The sequence below is a fragment of the Capricornis sumatraensis genome, chromosome 14, assembly GCF_032405125.1.
Source record: "Capricornis sumatraensis isolate serow.1 chromosome 14, serow.2, whole genome shotgun sequence".
Lineage (NCBI taxonomy): Eukaryota > Metazoa > Chordata > Mammalia > Artiodactyla > Bovidae > Capricornis > Capricornis sumatraensis.
The window spans coordinates 56,758,739-56,776,421 of NC_091082.1; the positions used below are offsets into that span (position 1 = coordinate 56,758,739).

The 17,683-nt window shown below is 54.0% G+C and overlaps 1 protein-coding gene across 1 annotated transcript; it reads left to right on the forward strand.

Moving 5' to 3' along the window:
* The first annotated feature begins 5,927 nt into the window (after nt 1-5,927).
* WRAP73 (WD repeat containing, antisense to TP73) lies at nt 5,928-17,447 on the forward strand. Its single transcript, XM_068986276.1, has 12 exons — nt 5,928-6,046; nt 9,756-9,908; nt 10,396-10,512; nt 12,041-12,113; nt 13,315-13,418; nt 14,058-14,144; nt 14,449-14,583; nt 14,658-14,735; nt 15,679-15,778; nt 16,417-16,542; nt 16,888-17,079; nt 17,225-17,447. Exons 1-12 carry the CDS (start codon nt 5,978-5,980, stop codon nt 17,365-17,367), a joined length of 1,377 nt encoding a protein of 458 aa, XP_068842377.1. The 5' UTR covers nt 5,928-5,977; the 3' UTR covers nt 17,368-17,447.
* The last annotated feature ends 236 nt before the right edge of the window (nt 17,448-17,683 follow it).

Below are 17,683 nucleotides of genomic sequence, written 5' to 3' on the forward strand. Positions count from 1 at the left end.
AGGAAAAGAAAATACTTTTGAGGAGCGAATGTCTGGTCTGCAAAGGAATACCAGCCTGAGAGCAGACAGGAAGCAGGGGATGCAGATGAAAAGTCAATGCCCACCCACTCGTGCAGACTCTCAGAGCCGGCTGCAGTGAAAGTGTCTTTAACTCGAGCCCCGATGAGTAGAGGGAGCTTTTCTTGTATAGAAAAAAATCAATTTTCCTCTGCACAACACACTCAGAAAGGGTTTTCCAGGAGTCCTATGTAACCTACTTAAGAAGGCAAACTTAAAGAAAAAAAAGATATTGTATTTTTTCAGTTCAATTCAGTCGCTTAGTCGTGTCCGACTCTTTGCGACCCCATGGACTGCAGCACTCCAGGCCTCCCTGTCCATCACCAACTCCAAGTTTGCTCAAACTCATGTCCATTGAGTCGGTGATGCCATCCATCTATCTCATCCTCTGTCGTCCCCTTCTCCTCCTGTCTTCAATCTTTCCCAGCATCAGGGTCTTTTCAAATGAGTCAGTTCTTTGCATCAGGTGGCTTGTATATTTTGGCTACACACAAATGGATGCTGCTAGTTCCAGACACGGAGAAAACAATGGCAACCCACTCCAGTACTCTTGCCTGGGAAATCCCATGGACAGAGGAGCCTGGTAGGCTACAATCCATGGGGTGGTAAAGAGTCGGACACAACTGAGCGACTTCACTTTCATGCATTGGAGAAGGAAATGGCAGCCCACTCCAGCGTTCTTGCCTGGAGAATCCCGGGACGTAGGAGCCTGGTGGGCTGCCATTTATGGGGTCGCACAGAATCGGACAAGACTGAAGCGACTTAGCAGCAGCAGCAGCAGTTCCAGACAACTGGGTAGGGCACAGAAGCACTTTATAGCCAGCTTGCATGGGTAAACTGGCACACAGTGTTCTGGGGGCACAGTTCTCATAATAATAAAGCTTTCAGTATCCAGACAGAAGCATGGTCAGGGGCCAAGGGAACTAGGACTTGCTCAAACACTCGTCTCAGTTTTTTTTTTTTTTTCATTTTTTGCTGTATAAAGCTAAATCATCAGAAAATGAGTAGTTTTAAACATTGACTCAGCACTCCCACAGAAATGTCCAAATTGGAAAATAAAGGCATGCCCTTCCCTTTTGTGGGGGCTGGGTAGAAGAAATGCACAACTGAAGAAAGTTTCTGGCTCTTTTTTTTTTTTTGCAAACTCCAAGTTCCTTGTGTGCATCCTCGATGTCTTCTATGCAAGCCTTTAGAGGACAAACTCCCCTTGAATTTGTTGTCCAGAAGCAGTCTCCTGGCTGGACGAACATGAAGCTTCCTTTCACCCACTGATGATTTCCCTTTAAGGTGTCAGAATCTCCGGGTGAATGCCATCCTTGGCCATAGGCAGGACCTTCCCCAGGTCCGGTTCCCAAGTTCTCTACAAACAACTACTCAGGGAGGCATCCTTGCTCCAGTACCCCCGACAGAGACTGGCAGCTTCCATCCAAACCACAGGCAGATTCCTGCCTCACTGCCAGCCGTTCCCCACTCCCAAGGGGAGACCTGCTGGCTCCCAGAGAACCATGTCCCCTACCCTACCAAGGCCTCTGGAGCAGCATCAACAGCCAGCGCTTTGGGGCCCACTTGTGGGCAGCAGGCGTCATTCTAAGCACTTAGATATGGCATCCTGGTTACTCTTCCTCCAACCCTCTGGGACAGAGGCCATTATTATCTTTCTTTATAGTCGGGTAAACTGAGGCTCCAAGCGGTTAGGTAACTCATGGAGGTCTGTGACAAGTAAGTGGCGGAGAGGGGATTTGAACCCTAATGTTCTAACCTCCACACCTACCCGATTAACCATAGCACCAGGCTGGCCCTTCCATGGGGCTGTCCTTGGAGGCTGAATTTGTAGACAGCTACCCTGTTCTCCTGTTTTCCCAGCCAATTCTGGCAGATAGTAAAGGACAGGGAGACCTAGAATGCTGCAGTGCGTGGGGTCACAAAGAGTCGGACACAACTTAGAGACTAAACAACAATGCCCATGTCCCCCAGAACCTCAGTAGGACTTTGAAATCAGGCTAAGCTTTCTGTGGCCATTCTCCTGGTGGCACCCCACTGACACCCTGGCAGCTTCTGGTACCAGCCCAACTTTTTATCTTCTTCTTACAAATCACATGCATGATCATACACTCACATGTTGCAAAGTGTTAAATACTTTGACTTTTTGTTCTCGATACAATTCTTTTTTAACTTATTGAGTAAGTCAAAAGATGAGTGCTAGACTTCCAGTAAACAGTGTATTTTCGCCCAAAAGCTAATTATTAAGGTGAAACAAACAGTAACAATGACAGGAAAAAAAAAAAAAAACAGAAGAAAACAATTGTTCCAAGACTCCCAAATGTACAGCATTCAATAAGCAAGCCACAGTATACTTGAACGAAATGACCTCTGGTCAGAAGTGAACGGTGTACTGTTTCCCCGGCCCCTTGCTGGTTCGTAGTGGTTTACCCATCACCCATTTATTTATGCAGACACGTGTATACTTTGTGCAAAGCCGCCTAGGGACCAAAGGAAAATACAAGCTGTAACCCATGGGGTCTCAGAGTCTGAGTGACTGAACACCAACGAGAAGGCGATAACAGCCCCCCCAGCCCCCACCCCAGTCTAAGGCCTAAAAGGACGGTGACTGCAAAGCAAGGAGGACTAGGAGAGAGGGGGTCCCGGAAAGACGTGTGATCTCTGGCCAGGCCGGCCCAGGGCCGAGTTCTGACCCCTCTTTTCCCTGTTTGGAACAGATTCAGAAAACAGGTGGGTACTCCAGCCAACCCAGGGCCACCCAGAGATGCCACTCTGGAACCTGGGCCCTTGGTAAACCACCCTGGGACCAGCTTAGGGGCTGTGCCCAGTCCCCCTGGTCCAGGGAAGACCTCGGCCTTGCGGGGTAGGGTGGCTAACGCCTCCAGATTGCTAATAGCCCTCTAGAGTGCAGACGGCTGGGGCCCGGCGGGGAGGGGCTTGTCAGCTACCGGCACCTGCACCCCCCCAGCCAGCCTCTTCGGGGGTCGCACTCCCCACCTCCCCTTGAAGCTGGGTTGGAGAGGGGTTAACCTGAGGCAGAACCTCTGGGAATCCCAGCCAGGCTGATCCTGGCTCCAAAGGCCGCCACGCTGGGGGCAGGACCCCACATCTCCCCGGCTGGACTCTGGCTCCCTGCCGCCTCACCGCGCCCAGTGTCAGTAGCTGCTCGTACTCGAGGGAGACCCCAGGTCAGCCTTTCTCGAGTTCGTGCACAGGGTCTCTTCTCACCAACTCCCAGCTTCGGAGCCGCGAGCCCATGCGCCCGCGGCTATGGACTCAGGCCCCGCCGACGGAGCCCAAACACGCCCAGGCCCCATGCGCCAGGTCCCCGTGCTGCTTACCTGGTGCCGTCGGAGCCCCGGGAATCTCCTGGCGCTAGCCCGGGCTTCGCCGCGTAACCCCTTCGTGCGCACAGGGCGGGCGCGGGACGAGAGGCGGGTGCGGCCTGGCGGGCGCGGGCGCGGAGGCAGGGCGGGCTCCGGCCGCCGAGGCGGGTTATATGGGCGCGGGGAGGGGAGGCGCCGCGGGGAGGGGTGGCCGCCAGCGTTAGCGCCTTCCGCAGCCGGCCGGCGGGAAGGCAGCGCGGGCCTCTCAGCCGTTGGCAAGAGGAGCAAGGGGCAACAGCGCCAGGCTGGGGCTAAGGTTGCCATCCGGCGCTCCGCCCCCCCAGCTGGCCGCGTCCGAGTCGGGGTCCTGGGGCGCACTCTGCCCCGCCTCCTTCCCGCCGCCTTTTGGCGCGCGTCGCCCCTCCCGGTCCCGGCGGGGCCGCCTACCTCGGGTTGGACGCGGGCCGGGCCCTGGGGTCCTAATGCTGCGGAAACGGGACAGTGGCTCTCGGCCGGCTTAGGGGCGCGCACGTGGAGGGCAGAGGTGCGGACTCCGCGGCCGGACGCCTTCCTGTCCCCGGGACGTCGCATCTTCCGGGTCCCCGTCCTCCACCCCCACGGGCGCGGGACCCCTCCGCCCCGGGAGCAGAGGATCCACGGAGCAAGGGAAGGGCTGGGCATCGCAGGAGCGCGGCCACCCAGGTCTGCGGAGTGCTCGCACTGGCTGTGGCCTGCGGCGGGGGCGGGGGTTGGGGAGATGAAAGTCGCAACTCCAGGACCCGGGATTAAATGAAGCCGCTCGCTTCCGGGTGGTACGAGCCGGGCTCCTCCGCCCAGGCGGGCTCGCCACCTACATCGCTCACCCAGCCGAGGTCACAGCCCCGCTCCCGCCCCTGTCCGCATTGTGGATCTGCGGGAATGCTCTCTGGACGCGACTCCTTCGGCCCAGCGGAAGATGTGCCCACAGGACCCGGGGAGTAATTCCGAACACAAACACTCCCGTTTCGAAGCCGGCACCTTGCTCCCTCCCCCGGCCACCGCCTCGCGCGCTAGGAGCTGGGTTTCGTTCCGCGCTGCGCCGGTATGCGCGGGTGTCCACGGAGACGCGTGAGTAGTGCACTGGAAACTGATTTCTACGCGCAGAGACCCGCTTCAGACCAAGACTTTCCTAGGGCGCTCCCACCTGGGGCTCCATAGACCCGTCGCCCCCGCATCCATCTAGTCCTAGGGCCTTGGCTGAAGAAACCAACAGGCTGGCGAGTTTTGAACTGCTCAAGGTAGCGGTTGCCTGCTGTGCGCTGCCTTCTGGCGCTCAACGTTACCTGCCTCAAGGCCACGGGAACCCGCACGGCAGAATTGCCCTGGAACTGCGCGCAGCCAGGCCTGGTGCACGGGTCCGCACCTCACCTGGCCCATCTGGCTGACTGCCACACACCTTTACTGATCACCTACTACTTGCAAGGTGCGGGGTATGGGGGTTGGGGTACCCAAAGATGAATCACACACAGGGTTTGATCTGGCCAGGGACGAAAACGGCTGGTACCGGCCAACAGGACGTCTGCACGCATCCCCTACCCGTTTGTTCTGGGAAGCTGGAGGGGGCTTCCCCAGGGCACAGGACCAGGCCGGATTCGCGCGGATGCGAGTAGGACCCGGGCCGGATCTCGGATCTCAAGACGCAAGAGCGGGGGCGGATGTCCCGGTCCGCGCGATCTAGAGGCGCCGACAGGGCCTGGCAGATTCACGAGGGCGAAGAGGACCAGGAGTCCCTAGTCGGCAAGAGGACAGGCCCGCGCGGGGCGGCGAGCGAGGCCAGCAGAGCCAGCGCCAACGCAGGAGCTCGCTCCAGTCCGTGCCGTGCGGGCTGCGGCGGGGCTGTGGTCCCAGCCCGGGTGTTGTTCTCCTCGCGGGTCCGAGCGCAGGTGCGCGCGTGTGATGGACAAGCGGGCGCGCAAGATCCAGGAGGTTTCTGCGCGGTGCGAGCGCCAAATTCGTTCTCTCTAGGATCAGAGAAGTTCCTAATCGCCAAGTGAGGGCCTCGCTGGAAGCATGTTGCCGGACTTAGCCAAAAGACAAACGAAGAACAACGATTATTTAGTCATACTCTATGTATAGAATATAATATACGTACTATGCACCATATTTCATATTCATGTGTGTATACAAATACATGAATACAAATACACAGATACATAGGACGACACGTTTTAACTTCAGACAAGCGGATAGTTTTTAAGCATATGTGTCACGTAGTATTGGGGAACATATTTATCTTAGAAAATGATTCGTTGTTTATCTAAATTCAGCTGTAGTGCACTTTCTGCATTTTTATGTGGCAACCCTAGTTGGAGGGGACTTCCCACACGCGAGCGCCGGCGGAAATCCCGGGTGGGACGAAACACCTTGTCTCCTTTAAGGCGCGGCTGCGCGCGTTGGGCGGGGTAGTGAACTACAAGCCCCACAATGCCGCGCGTCACCCGGCCCTGACTGGCTGCGGCACGCTTCCCGCCCTTCCGTCACTTCCGGTCGCGGAGGGGCGGTTGCGGCTGGCCGGGCCGGCGGGGCTTGGCGAGCCCCCGGGTGCAGCGGCCGCCATGAACTTCTCCGAGGTGTTCAAGCTCTCTAGCCTGCTCTGCAAGTTCTCCCCGGACGGCAAGTACCTGGTGAGCGGCCGCCGGGCCTGGGCCGAAGGCGCGCCTTCCGCGAGGAGGCGCGTATCCGCACGGGGGGGCGAGGAACCAAGGGGGTGGGGCGTACCTGGGGCCCGGAAGGAGGTAGCAGGTGTGGGCCCCGGGCAGGTGACCTGGGCAGTGGTTCCGAGCAGGGTACCTGGACACTTGCTGCTTTCTGGGAACCCGGGAAGCTGCCAGCACCTCGGTTTCCATCTCTTAAAAGCAGGTAAAGCAACGCTGTCTTCGCAGACTTGAGGACACAGTAAACGTGGACTCTTGTTCAGTCTCAGTCGTGTCCGACTCTGTGACCCCATGGGCTGCAGCACGTCAGGCTTCCCTAGTCTTCGCTATATCCTGGAGTTTGCTCCCTTGAGTCAGTGATGCCATCGAACCATCTCATCCTCTGTCATCTGCTTCTCCTCCTGCTCGCAATCTTTCCCAGCTTCAGGGTTTTTTCTAATGAGTTGGCTCTTCGAATCGGGTGGCCAAAGTATTGGAGTTTCAGCTTCAACATCAGTCTTTCCAATGAGTTTTTAGGGTTGATTTCTTTTAGGATTGACTGCCCTGATTTCCTTGCTGTCCAAGGAACTCTTAAGAGTCTTTTCCAGCACCACAGCTCAAAAGCAGCAATTCTTTGGCGCTCAGCCTTCTTTATGGTCCAACTCTCACATCCATACACGACTACTGGAAAAACCATAGCTTTGACGTTTGTTTGTAACAAAAGGCAGGTATATAGTCCTGTTGGCTATAAAACGGTGCAGTGCTGCAGCTAGCTGTTGTCACCTTTTCCAGCCCCTTTCGAGGGTCTCTACCACACGCCAGATGAATGACTTAGGTAACTAGCATTCTGTGCTCAGATAAAGAGAGTGGTCCACACTCCTGGTATCTGAGTTGCTCATTCCGTGGATGGCAGAATGGTTCTCACATCACTGAGCTCTCATACGTGAAATGTAAGTTTTGAAATATACCAGTATGATCAGTGTACACTCTCAGAATCTTGGGGGAAGATGTGGTGGGTGGGTGATAATTGGCATTGGAAAGACATTAAGAAAAAAATGCTTTTTAAAAACTGTACTTATTTTCATTAACTATTAACTGATGCTTCCTGTTTTGTCTTTTCAGTCTGAGCTTTGTTAACATTCCATTTGTCCTTGAGGATGGGTGTATTAATAGCTCGAATTACATGTTTACCTTCTTTATGGAGGTTTTATTTTAAATCACATAGTATGGTATTCAGCTACAAAATATGAAATACCTTTAGCTTAAATGGCACACCGAAAACCTTGGTATACTTTTCAGAATACTCCCCAATAAATTTGTTTTTTGGTCATTTATGAAACTTCCCTGGTGGCTCAGCTGGTAAAGAATCCGCCTGCAATGTGGGAGACCTGGGTTCGATCCCTGGGTTGGGAAGATGCCCTGGATAAGGGAAAGGTCACCCACTCCAGTATTCTGGCCTAGAGAATTCCATGGACTGTATAGCCATGGGATTCCGAAGAGTCTGTACACAACTGAGTGACTTTCACTCACTGACATGAAACTTCCAGTGAATTAGGGAGACAAAGATTACATTTCCTCATTTAGTTATGGTACATTTTAGTTTTACATTCTGATTAAAATTGTGAGCCTAGGTAGTAATGTTACTGGAACCATGTTCTTCAAAGCTCTGTCCTAAACAGCTGAGAAAAGTAGGGCCATGTTGCCATTTTTAACATCTTGCAACAGATTTGATACAGTTTTTCCAAGTGTTGCTACAGACATTTCATTTTACCAGAAGTTTGTGGTAACTGATCACAGCTTTCAAAGCTACAAAGTGAAAAAATAAGCAGGGACAAAAAAAAAGCAGGATATTTGTTCTAATCAGCAGTCCATTTCACACTTTTTTTCCCAGGTGGAACTCATTGGCTTTTTTAAAATGAAAGTTCATAAAACAAAAACCTAACAATCCAGTTTGACATGGGCAACATGAGGCAATTAACATTCAGAAGTCAGTTCTTGACTTTTGAATGATGATGCACTCTCTGGTTAATAGATAACTATCACCAGTCATAGAAGTCATTTGCTTGGATTTGGGTATTATTAACAAATATGGACATAAAGTAACTGTATCTTTAAGAACACTATATTAAGAGTTAAATGTTTCCAAACCCAGGGTTAGGAAAAAGTTAATGGGTGTGTAAGAAACCCCCCAGCCCTCCCTCTGTCAGTCCCTTTTCCTCTCAAACGACTGCCATACTGAACACTTCTGAAACGTCTGGTCACCTACTGTGTGGGGTTTTCCCCACACCAAGCAGTTCTCCCCAACACCAGCTGGGTGTCCTACAGTTTGAGTCTGTTTTGACACTGTCCACCTGGAGAGAGCGCAGAGCCCACAGGTGGAGGGCTCAGCCCCACAACAATGCCCCCCACCTTTCAGACTGCAATTGAAAGTCCAGGATGTCACCTTTGCTCCTGACCAACTGGATGTAGGCTCCATGACCTCCTCTTTGGGTTCCATTAGTTTGCTGGAGTGACACATTGCGCTCAGAAAAACAGATTTACCATATTATTAAGGGGTGTGATAAAGGAACAGGTGAGCAGGCACATGAAGAGATAAAGAGGGTGAGATCTGGGGGTCTCGAATGCAGGAGTTCTGTCCCCGTCGAGCTGGTAAAGAATCTGCCTGCAATGTGGGAGACCTGAGTTTGATCTCTGGGTTGCGAAGATCCCCTGGATAAGGGAAAGGCTACCCACTCCAGTATTCTGGCCTGGAGAATTCCATGGGCTGTATAGTCCATGGGGTCGCAAAGAATCAGACACAACTGAGTGAGTTTCACTCACCCTCCCAGGATGTGGATGTGCTTGCCCACCTGGAAGCTCTGGACCCTGCATCTTTGGGATTTTTTTGGAGGCTTCACCACATAGACCTGGGTGATCATTCACTCCATTGTGAGCCCTTTTTGCTGAAGAGAAGAGAGCAGGGCTGAGAATTTCAAGCCTCTAATCTTGGCTTGGTCTCTCTGGTGACAGTCCCCCCAGGAGCCCACCCAGAGTTGCCTTGGTAGAATAAGAGATGCTCCCGCCCCCCAGGACTTCTGAGGGTTTCATCAGGAGCCTGTGTCAGGACCTGTGGGGAGACACCAGTGTGTATTATCTGTTCTCTCATCACAGGTAAATGGACATTTATGACGTGTCCTTACACTTGCAGAATTTCAGACCTGTATATTGACTTTCTGTTGGTTTGGGTCCAGGTTAGACACTGAACCAAAGGGAACTGTGTTCCTGGATCGTTCTCACCAGCAGTCTGCAGCCCCCTCCTCGCGCCTCACACACAGCTTGTTTGCAGGTGGTAGAACCAGAGGGGAACTGGTTGTTCTCAGAGGGCCTTTGCCCAGTGCCATGTCCTGCTTTAGCATTTGTTATGCAGTGAAGACAGGCACAGAAATGATGCCGGTAGAGTTCTGCAGTAATACTGCCTCCTGGGGCTTAACAGCTGGGCACCTGGTTTTACATTTACGCTTCATCTTTCTGCTAACTCATCTTTGTTCGGAATAGGCTGTTCACATGGTAAACACAAGACCATCTAGATGGAAAGCGTGTGTGCAGGGAGAGGAGGCAGCCATCCTGACTGGAGGGCACGCTGCCATCCCAAGAGCACCCTGCCATCCCAAGAGCGCCCTCCTCTGGAGCCCACCCCGCCGTGACCTCTCTCCCCCTCCAGGCTTCCTGCGTCCAGTACCGGTTGGTGGTCAGGGATGCCAACACCCTGCAGATCCTCCAGCTATACACATGCCTGGACCAGATCCAGCACCTCGAGTGGTCAGCCGACTCACTTTTCATCCTGTGTGCCCTGTACAAGCGGGGGCTCGTGCAGGTACCTCCGGATGGATTTCCCTCCTCCCCCTAAGCACAGCCCCCACCCAGGGCCTTGTTCTGTGCCCTGCTGGTATGGAGGAAGAGGCTGCACAGGTCAAAGCCTGTTTTCTTTTAACATTATAATAGTGCTCTAATAGTTAAAGTACTTTTAAAAACAAGAAAGCATGTAAATGTCCTTGATCTGTACCCTAGTTCATTCTGTAACAGGAAGTGTTCAGCAAGCAGCCCAGCTGGTTCCTGGGTTAGGGAGTGCTGACATGTGTCTTGTTATAGACTCCACACTTAACTAAGTGAGGTCTCAGACAGCAAAGGGAATAAACCCTTCGAACCACAACAGAGTGACATCACTGAGAAGTATGGTGCAACCCAGGACCTGTCCTTCACACTGAAGGATTCTGAGAGTTTGCCCATCTTTGCTTCCACGCAGCTCACCAGTTGTTCTTAAGCCTGAGTAGCAAACGGATTCATCTCTTTTGTGAGTCCAGGTGTGGTCCTTGGAGCAGCCAGAGTGGCACTGCAAGATAGACGAGGGCTCGGCGGGGCTGGTGGCCTCCTGCTGGAGCCCCGACGGGCGCCACATCCTCAACACGACGGAATTCCATGTGAGTGGACACCCCAAATACCTGCCTCAGCCACAGGACAGTCACCCCTCACCCCTTGTCCTGATCACTTGGGAGGGTTGGAGGGAGTGGTCTAGCGGGGAGGATGTATGTCATAAATGGTTAGAGCATTATAAGCCCATGAGTGTTGTTATGTAATCTTTTTGCCCAGTTTTAATGAAAAAAGGTTTTTTAAAAGAACATCTCAAATTGTGTCTTTAAGGATTTAGACAGGTCCTTTGATTCAACAATAGAAAAGAACTTCAGTGATGCAAAGAGCCGACTGGTTGGAAAAGACCCTGATGCTGGGAAAGATTGAGGGCAAGACGAGAAGGGAGTGACACAGGATGAGATGATTGGATGGCATCACTGTGTCAATGGACAAGAGTTTGAGCAAACGTGGGGAGATAGTGAACGACAGGGAAGCTTGGTGTGCTGCAGACTGTGGGGTCGCAGAGTCGGACATGACTTAGCGACTGAACAGCAACAATGCTCGAGTTTACATCTTTCCCTGGAGACATCTGATCTGTGTGTCTCTAACCTCCTCATTCATTTGCTCCTCAAGCCTTGGGCTCCCTTGGGATGCAGGACCCTGGGCAGGAGCTCTGAGTGGGAAGAAGAACCTTTGACATACAACTGTAAATCAGAGACAGCTTGGGTGGTGTGCCTGTGCCTCCCAAACACATCACGTCAGGGGACCATGGGGGCTTTGGAAGTCCTGGTCCTTCATTGGCACAGCTTCTTCCAGCCCCTGCGTGTGACGTGCCTGCAGTGGGTCCCCCAGAAATCCTTTGCAGAGCCTCTACTCAGACAGTCGGGCCACTCCCTGTCCCTGCCGACCCCAGGCCCAGCTACCTAGCAAGGCAGGGCAACTCACCCGCTTCACTGCTTCAAGAGTCTGGGGGGCATCTTGTATGGCTTTCTCTCCTAGATGTGTTTCTCTGAGAAACATTTTTAGGTTCGCTACTATGTGAAAACTTTGACTGTAGCACTCCTGGCCTGTTATCCCAGGGCATGCCTTCTTGGACCCCTGGATGCTGAATCCTCCAGAAATAGTGGGCCTTCCATGGACTGCTGTGCCTGTAATAAAGCTTAATTTATCAGGCAGAAAGGGGTGCTGACTATACTTTGAACTAAAATGCACTTATATTTAATTTTGTGTCACTCAGATAATACTGTCACAAAATGAAAACCAAACACTAAGCCCATTAAAATTAACAATTGTGGGAGTTCTCTGCTGGTGCAGTGGTAAGGACTCACCACTTACACCTCCATGTCCTGGGTTTGATCCCTGGTTGGGGAACAAAGATCCTGCAAGCCACATAGCACCACCAAAAAAAAAACATTTAGCAATTGTAGATGTGAGTTTGACACACTTCTTCAGACAGAAAACACCGTGGGACTCCTGATACTTATACTTCAGTACATCTCTTGTTTAGGTGCGGGCAACCTGGACCTAAGTGACTCGCAACAGTCTTTCGAGAGTGCTAAATTAACGGTTTCCTTTCTCTTCCTCCCCCTTCCGCTGCAGCTGCGGATAACTGTGTGGTCCTTGTGCACAAAGTCCGTGTCCTACATCAAATACCCTAAGGCTTGTCAGCAGGGTGAGTCATTAGAGCTACTCAGAGGCCATTTCTCTGTAGTTGTTTCGGGGTTTGGAGACCTTTTTATCCTGGAAAATTTCAAACACAGACAAAAGTAGCCTCAACTGTATTTCAGCTCATAGCCAATCTTTTTTCTCTATACCCACCCCTCCTGCTGATTGTCTTAAAGTACATCCTAGATCTCCTAGTACTTCTCTGTAAGCCTTCCCCCACCTGCGTCTCCAGAAGAGCAGGGCTTCCCTGTTCTGTGATCACAACTACTAAAAGGAATGTTGTTTAGCAGATGTCAAAGAAGGGTTTACATGCAAATCCTGTATATCTGTCACAGAGCTGGGTGTCAGATCCTTCCTTGTTTGCGTCAGTCCCAGGACCCCACCCCACACAGCGGATTTTGAAATGAATCCTCCGTTGACTTAATTCTGAGCTCTATAGAGGGGAACAGTAACCTATCCCATCCGTATGTCTCAGAGGAGGGACGAAGGGCGTGTGTCCACTGTGCCCTCAGTTAACCCCCCACACACGTTTAACTGAACCTGAGAGCTCGTCGATGCCCCCCCTCCTGAATCATGTAATTACTTGATTGTCTTCTAGTTAATAAACAGAAGGAAGCATCACATGATCTGAGAGGTTTTTCTGTTCTTTCTGTTGCCATCAGCGGCTTGAAGCTCACATGTTAGTTTGTATGTTAGTGTCTCTCCAGATGACACGCATGCTTCTTGGTGAAACAGCAGCTCTGTCACTTAGGCGTTCTCTTGATGTGTGAAGTGTGGCTGAGGACTCAGTTCACTGATATGGACCTGGAAGGGACAGTCTGATGTTTCAGCCAGATTCTCACCTTAAATTGACTTCTTCCAAATTTAAATTCAAAAGTAAAAATAGGAGCTGTGGTGACGAGCTTGCGTTGACTCAGCTGAACTTCTTGCAGTTGATTTCCTGAGAATACAGCATCCCGCAGGGCTCCACACTTCCCAGTAACATTTAGGGGCTCATCGGGGCTCAGGGCACCCTGTGTGTCTCACAGGTTCTCTGTCCGTCAGAAGCCTGATTGAGGGTATGGGGACCCTGCCTCATGTGCCCACACTCTGCCACAGACCCGGGGCCTGTGTGCTGCGTCCCCTCTTCAGACCTCTGCCTTCTCTCTCTCCTTCTAACGTGAAAACTGCTGCCTCTCGATCCCAGGGCCTCTCGCTCTTCTCGGCAGGAATAACCTTCACGAGGGACGGCCGCTACCTGGCGCTGGCAGAGAGGCGGGACTGCAGGGACTACGTGAGCATCTTTGTCTGCAGTGACTGGCAGCTGCTACGGGTGAGGCGCACACCGGGAGCACCGTGACCCTGGGGCGGGTGGGGCGGAGTTGCGTTCTTGAAGATCCCAGAGGCTCTTCAGGGTGGTGTGAGAAAGGCAGCTCCATGTTTTCAAAGGTGGATGCTGCCTGTTACCCCATGGCACGCACACGGGCAGGTGTTCACAGGATCTGGTGAGACCGCGTGGGCTCACAGAGTGTTAGCCATTAACAGTCCCCCAGATGGGAGCCGCTAGGCTTGTTGGCTCAGTGGTATTAGCGTCCATGTGCCCACATCAGGAGGAGGAATGAGCTGCAGGTTAATACTGACCACGTGCCTGGATGGGCAGGAGGCTGGGCTGGATCCCGGATGCTATTGGATGGCGGCCTCCTTGACCACGGCAGTGATGTCCTGGGAGGGTCTCCCCTGAGCTGATCTTAAAGGGGTGAGACTCAGCCGCACGGAGGCCTGAGCCACATCGTGGCTGCATGTTGCTCGCCCTGTCATGGCAGGAGCACACAGCTGGTGTTTCTGTTCATGGCTAGATGAGGAGATTAAATCCTGTGTTAACGCATCAGGTATGAGATAGATGTTCGCGTATTTGTTGAAAAAAATGTTCTCAATGTCATCTGTTTCCCGCCCCCCCCGCCCGCCTGGGAAGCACTTTGACACGGACACTCAGGACCTGGCAGGGATCGAGTGGGCCCCCAACGGCTGCGTGCTGGCTGTCTGGGACTCCTGCCTGGAGGTAGGGAGCCCGCTCAGGACGCACTCTGCTTGTAGCACTGCTGTGTGTTTCTCACGCTCTCTGAACGCCTCAAGCGTGAACTCTGCCTTTTTCAGATGTTGAGCTGAGGAGCTCTTATTACAAGTCTTTAGATTTAAGACCCAGCTTCCCCTTTTCCACAATGTTCTCTCTGCTCCTCCAGTACCGTCCCCGTCTCCACTTCCCACCACTGTGGAGGAGGGCAGGTTTCCTGCCCAAGTCTCACTCCCCTGAGGAGGCCACCTCACACGCCACAGGCTCAGTGATGCCTTCACTGTCTCTGCAGTACAAGGTCCTGCTCTACTCCCTGGATGGCCGGCTGCTGTCTGCCTTCTGTGCTTACGAGTGGTCCCTGGGCATCAAGTCCGTGGCCTGGAGCCCCAGCAGTCAGTTCCTGGCGATCGGGAGCTACGATGGAAAGGTGGGAGGGGGCCTGTGGGGCAAAGCCCATGCACAGCCAGCGCCCCGGAGGCTCTGACCATGTGGTTCTCCCAGGTGCGGATTCTTAACCACGTGACTTGGAAAATGATCACGGAGTTTGGGCATCCTGCAACCATCAATAATCCCAAAATAGTAAGTTTGGAAGTGTGTTTGAGGAAGGGATTGAAAGCTGCTCTTTCACTTTACGCTATCAGTGTAAGTGCTACAGGGGCTCACGTCCCATGGTCTTCTGATGCTGAAACACTCTAACCGCAGACGTTCCCGTGGCCCTTGTTTCTCCCGCCATGTTCCCAAAGGGTCCCAAGTGGTGTCCTTCTCAGCCTCCTCCACCCCCAGCCCCACGACTCTGGGACCAGCAGCTCTGGGCCAGGCAGAGATCAGCAGGCGGCTTCTTCCCCTTGGAGCCTTCCCTGGGAGGGTGGGAAGGCTGCCTGCCAAGGGGCCCCGGGGCGGACCTTGGGAGAAGTGGTGCAGGGTCTGGGGAAGAGTGATTCAGGCAGTGCGAACAGAATAGCAATGCAGAGGCCCTGAGGAGGGAGTGAGCTCTGTTTATTCAGCAGGCCCCTGACAAGGTGCGGGAGACGGTAGGGACCCAGACAGCCAGCCTTTCTCGGGGCGGGGGGCAGGACAATGAGGATGAGGGCAGACACCCCGGCCTCAGGGCAGGGATGGGGGCAGACACCTGGTGAGTTGCCCGCAGGTGAGGGACCCAAGTAAGACAGGTGTGGGGTGAGGAGGAAGCAGGGGGTGGGCCACTATACAGCCCTGGGGTCTGGGTGGGTTTCTGGGGAGCCTGTGAGTAGGCGGACGTCCCGACATGGGCGGTGACTGGAGGACCCACTGGAGGTGCAGGAGTGGGACTGACACGAGGCCTCACAGGGTTTGCCTTGGGTCCTTTACCCCACGGCCGTTCGTCCTCCCCATCCGGCCTCTGGTGACACGTGCCCCGGCCCTGGCCCGTCTGTCACCTGTCTCCACTGAAATGCCGGCTGCAGGCGGGACCTCGTGGAGAAGGTCCAGGGGGCACAGTGAGGGACCATGGCCACACGTGCTGCCCAGGCCATCTCTCTTCCAGGTGGTGTACAAGGAGGCCGAGAAGAGTCCGCCACTGGGCCACCTGGCCTTCCCTCCACCCCGAGCAGCGACCGGGCCCCTGACATCCTCAGAGAGCAAATGTGAGCGGCTCGGCCGGTGGTGCCGCCCTTGTCTTTCTCCCTTTCCTTTCATTATGAGAAAAAGCCCTCTTGGTCCAGGGAGACTCCAGATACTCCCTTTTTTCCTTTCAATCCTTTTCCTCTCCGGTGATACCTGGTGGACAGTATTCTCATCTGAGAGCCAGCAGGCTGCTTGGGCTCTGGCTCCGTGGATTGAATTCATGCCCTGGGTCTCCTGATTGTTGGCTGGTCCTGAGAGGACTTTTTTTTAATGAATGCTAACCTTTTCTTGGGTGAGTGGGAGGCCATCAGAGGGCTCAGGGAGGAGCTGCAGCTGCATCTGGGGCGCAGAGGTCACTTCTGGTTCAGTTTCATCATAAAGTGGGAGTAACTGGGGCATCAGAAGAGCCACTGGGCCTGGGCCAACCACCAGGCCCTGCGGTGTTGCCTGGCCTGTCACAGCTCTGGGACCACAGCCTCACGTGGGAGGGCGGGCCTGGTGCCTGCACAGCCCTGCCTTCTGTCAGACCCTGCCTGCCCCTGCTGGCCTCCTCGCCCCACGGGTAGTTACACTCAGCTCCTCTCCCGTTGCGGGCAGCACCGCAGACCCAGGCCGCTCGCCCTCAGGGAGGCTCAGAGCACTTTCTTTTCCCACCCAGACGAGATTGCCTCGATGCCGGTCTCCTTACAGACCCTAAAGCCGGCCGCTGACAGAGCCAACCCCAGGATCGGCGTTGGGGCACTGGCCTTCAGTCCTGACAACTACTTCCTGGCCACGAGGAACGGTCAGTGGCCCGTCCCGTGTGTGCTTTCCCCTTGTCAGCCTCCTCCGGGGCCCGGGCCTCCCGCGCTCACTTCTCATTCTCCTGCTGCTGGCAGGGTGGACATCCTGCAGCAGTAGTGTCTGGGGCCCATCGCCCCGTCAGAGCAGCAGCCACTCAAGCCCAAGCCTCCACGCCCTCTGCTCCATGTTTGGGAAAGAGCAGGGCTCCAGGCCCACAGGATGTGCCCCCCTTTCCCGCCCTGCCCCATGACCCTGGGGAAGATGAGCATCCTCACTGGTGAAAGGCTGGGGACTGGAGCAGAGCAGCGAGGGGTGAACGTGAGCCTGGGTGCCCCTTCCTCCTCAGACAGCGTCCCCAACGCCGTGTGGATCTGGGACATCCGGAAGCTGAGACTGCTGGCGGTGCTGGAGCAGCTTTGCACTGTGCGTACCTTCCAGTGGGGCCCACAGCAGCCCCGGCTGGCCATCTGCACAGGGGGCAGCAAGGTGTACCTGTGGTCGCCGGCAGGCTGCGTGTCGGTGCAGGTCCCCGGGGAAGGTGAGCGTGGGCAGGGACACAAGCAGATGCTCTGGGGAGGCACCTGCCCATGAACCTCAGGGCCCGCCTGCTGAACTTCAGGACTCCAGCTGGGTCACCCTAGGACTCGGGTCTCCCCTAACCTCTGGCCGCCTGCCTTCTCCAGGTGACTTCCAGGTGCTTTCCCTGTGCTGGCATCCGAGCGGGGACTCTCTAGCCCTCCTGAGCAAGGACCACTTCTGCCTGTGCTTCCTGGAGATGGAGAAGGGGGTGCGTATGGCCTTCGGGCAGCGGGGCGACTGCACATAGGACCCGGGCACGGTCAGGCCCAGGTGGCACACACTGGCCATGGGACAGAAGCAGAGCATCTTGGGCGAGTTTTCCTTCCAGGGCCCAGAGGAAAGGATTTGCTTTCATTTTGCTATAGCAAGGTGTTTTTGTAAATATCTATGGAATAAACTGTAATTTTTGTTATTTAAAATAAATATTTGTTCATTTATAAAATGGCTAATGCTTACTTTTTAAAAAGGTTTAAGTCACAGGAAAGTCTTCCAGATCAGTTTTAAGTTTGGGGTTCACTTGTCTTAGGGGAAGTAACTGTACCCCAAGTGGCCAGTCCCCCATC

Coding starts and splice junctions, on each gene's coding strand:
- WRAP73 (XM_068986276.1), top strand. CDS start 5,978: ATGAACTTCTCCGAGGTGTTCAAGCTCTCTAGCCTGCTCTGCAAGTTC. Junction 12,114..13,314: donor CCCTAAGGCTTGTCAGCAGG/GTGAGTCATTAG, acceptor TCTTCTCGGCAG/GAATAACCTTCACGAGGGAC. Junction 14,145..14,448: donor TCTGGGACTCCTGCCTGGAG/GTAGGGAGCCCG, acceptor CTGTCTCTGCAG/TACAAGGTCCTGCTCTACTC.